Source organism: Lactuca saligna, chromosome 4 (assembly GCF_052625555.1).
Source record: "Lactuca saligna cultivar CGN05327 chromosome 4, ASM5262555v1, whole genome shotgun sequence".
Lineage (NCBI taxonomy): Eukaryota > Viridiplantae > Streptophyta > Magnoliopsida > Asterales > Asteraceae > Lactuca > Lactuca saligna.
Window position 1 is genome coordinate 93,439,187 of NC_136420.1, and position 4,338 is coordinate 93,443,524.

Below are 4,338 nucleotides of genomic sequence, written 5' to 3' on the forward strand. Positions count from 1 at the left end.
GGGATGATAGGCATGTTGCTAAACCCTCAGCTTTCAAAGGAAAGGGGGTTGAAACAGGATTCCAAAAGGAGGTGAATTGTTATTTATGTGATGAGCCCTATCTAATCAGGGACTCTCTAAAGAAGAAAAGGTACAACGCCGTGGTATTTGAAGATGAAAGTAAAGAAGCCCAGTTAAGCTCAATGCGAATCTTTTGTGGCTAAAGAAGAAACTAGGATGGAAAAGGAAAATAGAAAAAAGGGACGTTATCTAATGTTTGTTAATGCCATGCTGAACGAAGAACATGTTAAAACCCTGATTGACATAGGTGCATCTCATAACTTCCTATCCGAAAACGAGGCCAAGAAGATGAATATCCAATGTACGAAAGAGATAGGCCGGTTGAAAATTGTAAGCTCTCCGTCCGAACCTATCCTTGGAGTTGCTCATGTAATTTCGATCGAGTTTGGAGGATGGAAAGGCACGTTCGACTTAACAGTAGTTCCCATGGATGATTATCGACTAGTGCCAGGAATGGAATTCCTAGATGAGGTACGCCATTTCTCGTTTGAAGAACAAACCATGCATATAACTAAGGGTTCGACAATACATATTATACCCGTAGAAAGGAAGAAGATTGATTCGCGAACCCTATCAGCCAAGCAACTTAATAAGGGAATCCAAAAAGGTGAAATGACTTTCTTAACAACACTCAAAGAGAATGACCACCCGTCCCAAATAGAAATACCCACAGAGATAATGAATGTGCGTGAAGAATTCAAAGATGTGATGCCGCCAGAGTTACCGAAGAAGCTACCTCCTAGGCGAGAGGTAGATCATGAGATAGAATTGGAACCACGAGCAAGACCACCAGCCATGGGGCCTTATCGAATGGATCCCCTTGAGTTTGAAGAACTTAGAAAACAATTGAAAGAGCTACCAAACTCCAGATTCATAAGGCCTTCAAAGGCCTCGTTCAGAGCACTGGTGTTGTTCCAAAAGAAGCATGACGATAGCTTGAGAATGTGCATCAAATACCAAGCATTAAACAAAGTAATGGTGAAAAACAAATACCCCATTCCTATTATAGCAGATCTTTTCGACTGACCAGTACAAGCACGATGGTTCTCGAAGCTAGACCTGAGATCCGGATATTGGCAAGTACATATTGCAGCCGACGATGAACCAAATACGACATGTATAACCAGGTACGGATTGTTCGAGGTCTTAGTCATGCCCTTTGGATTAACCAACGCACCTGCCACATTTTTCACCTTAATGGATAAGATCTTCCATCCCTTCTTGCATAAATTCATTGTTGTGTATTTGGACGACATTGTGGTGTACTTTGAGTCGTTGGAAGAGCACATTGATCATTTACGCTCAGTCTTCCAAGTACTCAAGGAAAACCAACTATATGTTAAGATGGAGAAGTGCTCCTTTGCCCACCCTGAAGTATAATTTCTAGGGAATAGGATTGTTGACGGAAAGATCCATATGGATGAAAGCAAAGTACAATCCATCATTGAATGGGAGCCGCCTAATAATGTATCCGAGTTACGATCATTCCTTGTCCTAATAAACTACTATCACAGATTCATCTCAAGGTACTCGGCCAGAGCTACACCCCTATCCTTCCATCTAAAAAAGAAAGTGATGTGGGAATGGATCGAGAAATGTCAAAGAGCATTTGATGACTTACAGAATGCAGTCATGAAAGAACCTGTCTTGAAGCTTCCAGATTACTCCAAACCCTTCTTAGTACAAATTAACACATTAGACTTCGCGCTTGAAGGATTTTTGACTCTAGAAGAACATCTAGTAGCCTACAAAAGTCGAAAATTAAATGAGACAGAACAAAGGTATTATGTACATGATAAGGAAATGACAGTAATCATCCATTGTCTTCGGGTATGGAGGCATTATTTTCTTGGAAACCAGTTCATAATTCAAACTAATAATGTGGCCACCAGTTACTTTCCAAATCAGAAGAAACTCAGTCCCAAACAAGCACGTTGGCAACATTTTCGAGCCGAGTTCGATTATGTCATGGAGTACAAACCCGGAACAATGTTGTTGTCGACACTTTAGGTCGCAAGGCAGAACTAGCAACTCTTACCTTAGTGACGTGTAACCTTGTTGATTGAATTAAAAGAAGGTTTGAGCCACGACCCACTAGCCAAGAACTTGATGGAGATGGTTAGAGAGGGCCAGACAAGAAAATTTTGGGTCGAAGGACTCCTACATACAATTGGAAACCACATGTATGTTCCGAAATGGGACAATTTAAGGCGTGAAGTCCTGAAGGAATGTAACAACTCTAAGTAGGTTGGACATCTGGTCACCCATTATACAAGGGTACTTATAGTACGATCATATTAATAGCCAAGTATGTGAATCAATGTGGATGCATATGTAAAGACTTGTCTTATATGCCAACAAGACAAGGTAGAACAAGCAAAGCCGACAGGTCTATTAGAACCACTACCGATTGTCGAACGACCATTGGAGAGCATATCGATGGACTTCATCTCAGTACTATATATATATGAAGGATGCAGCTCCATAATGGTAGTTGTAGACCAGTTTTCAAAATATGGAACATTTATTCCAGCCCCACGAGATTGCACGACCGAAGAAGCCGGACGACTATTCTTCAAGAATGTCGTGAAGTATTGGGGACTCACACGGAACATTATAAGTGATAGAGATCCTCGCTTTACGGGAAAGTTTTTGAGAGATTTATTTAAACTTATGGGATCAGATCTCCACTTCTTAACTAGTTTTCACCCTCAGACTAATGGCCAGACTGAGAGGGTGAATCACTTGCTCAAGATTTACCTAAGGCACTTTGTGAGTGCGAACCAGCGAGATTGGGCCAAGTTGATATATGTGGCCCAATTTTCTTATAACTTACAGCTAAGCGAGGCTACAAGAAGTAGTCCCTTTGAACTCGCTATAGATCAACAATCTTTGACACCAAACGAACTAACTAAAAGCTACAAATGATGAAGCACTCCCGCATACAAGTTCGCAAAAGGGTGGAATGAAGAAATCGACATAGAAAATTCTTACTTGATTAAGGCAGCTAAAGGAATGAAGAAATGGGCGGATGCAAAAAGGAAGTCAAGTGAGTTCATTGTGGGGGACAGAGTAATGGTAAAGCTTCGCCAAAGAATGTTCAAGTCTACCCGACAAGTACATAAAGGCTTGACTCGAAGATATGAGGGGCCTTACAAGATTGTTAAAAAGGTCGGGACACTGTCATACAAACTCGAGTTACCATCCAATTTGAAGCTACATACCATATTCCACATAAGTCTCCTCAAACAATACAATCGAGACAAGGAGGACCCATCTAGAAGTGAATCACATCGTGCCCCTGTCGCCAATGTTGTTTCATATGATAAGGAGGCAGAGGAAATCTTAACCGACATAGTGGTTCAAAAAATAGAAATGCCCAACTGGATAGAGTATTACTGGCGATGGAAACGATTCCCCGAGAGCGAATCTAGCTGGGAACGAGAACAAGATTTATGGAAGTTCCATGACAAGATCAACGCTTACTGAACTAAAGCTTGATGAGGACGCCAAGGATTTTGGTAGGGGAGGGTGTCACGAACTGTATCTAGAATTTTCTGAAGTACTCGAGAAGCTGGTGGAGTATGCTAGTTTGAGTCGAAATATCCTAAAGCATCCTAGAATTTTATAGGACATCGACGATATATCTTGATCTTTATAGAACCATGTAAACATGTAAATATCTAGATAGATTATTCTAGAATAGTCTTGTATAAAGAAATAGGTAGTAGCATCTAGAATATTCCGATGAGGAGGTGTAATGACCCTATAAATATGGGTGTAGCCATTTGATCCAAGATCATCGAAGTTGTCTTGTATTATCTAGAACTCGTATAATAGAAGCTCTCTTTCATTGGTAGTAATTCTCAATCCTTGTCTCTTGCTTTCCAAGTCGTGAAGCATATTAAGCCTGACTTAGTAGAAGAAACACTAAATGACACGCGGTGATCGAGTAGTCCCATGACATATAGCCCAAATTCCTTTTGGATATGTTATACAAACAGACATCTTGTTGCAATATATGGGAAATTTCTTGTTTTTTTAATTAGATTTTTTTATTTGTGGTGGACAATAGCATTGTTTGGAATTGAAAGAATCGATGCATATAAGTTTTTTTTGAAGTAGCCGATTTGTGTGAGTTCTTTTAATTAATTTATTTTGTATCTTTTTTTTCTTTCTTCACACAGGATGTTATTGTGACTTGGGTGAAGAATAGGATTGGTCCTGGTCTACACAATTTGACAACAAACGAGGAAGTTGAAAGCATACTGATCGACA

General features: G+C 40.1%; 2 protein-coding genes across 2 annotated transcripts; both read left to right on the top strand.

The window, feature by feature from the left end:
• Window positions 1-216: 216 nt before the first annotated feature.
• Window positions 217-1,086, top strand: LOC145039922 (uncharacterized). Its single transcript, XM_078987919.1, has one exon. The coding sequence runs from the start codon at window positions 217-219 to the stop codon at window positions 1,084-1,086; it is 870 nt and encodes a 289-aa protein (XP_078844045.1).
• Window positions 1,087-3,075: 1,989 nt separating this feature from the next.
• Window positions 3,076-3,549, top strand: LOC145039923 (uncharacterized). Its single transcript, XM_078987920.1, has one exon. It carries the CDS (start codon window positions 3,076-3,078, stop codon window positions 3,547-3,549), a length of 474 nt encoding a protein of 157 aa, XP_078844046.1.
• The last annotated feature ends 789 nt before the right edge of the window (window positions 3,550-4,338 follow it).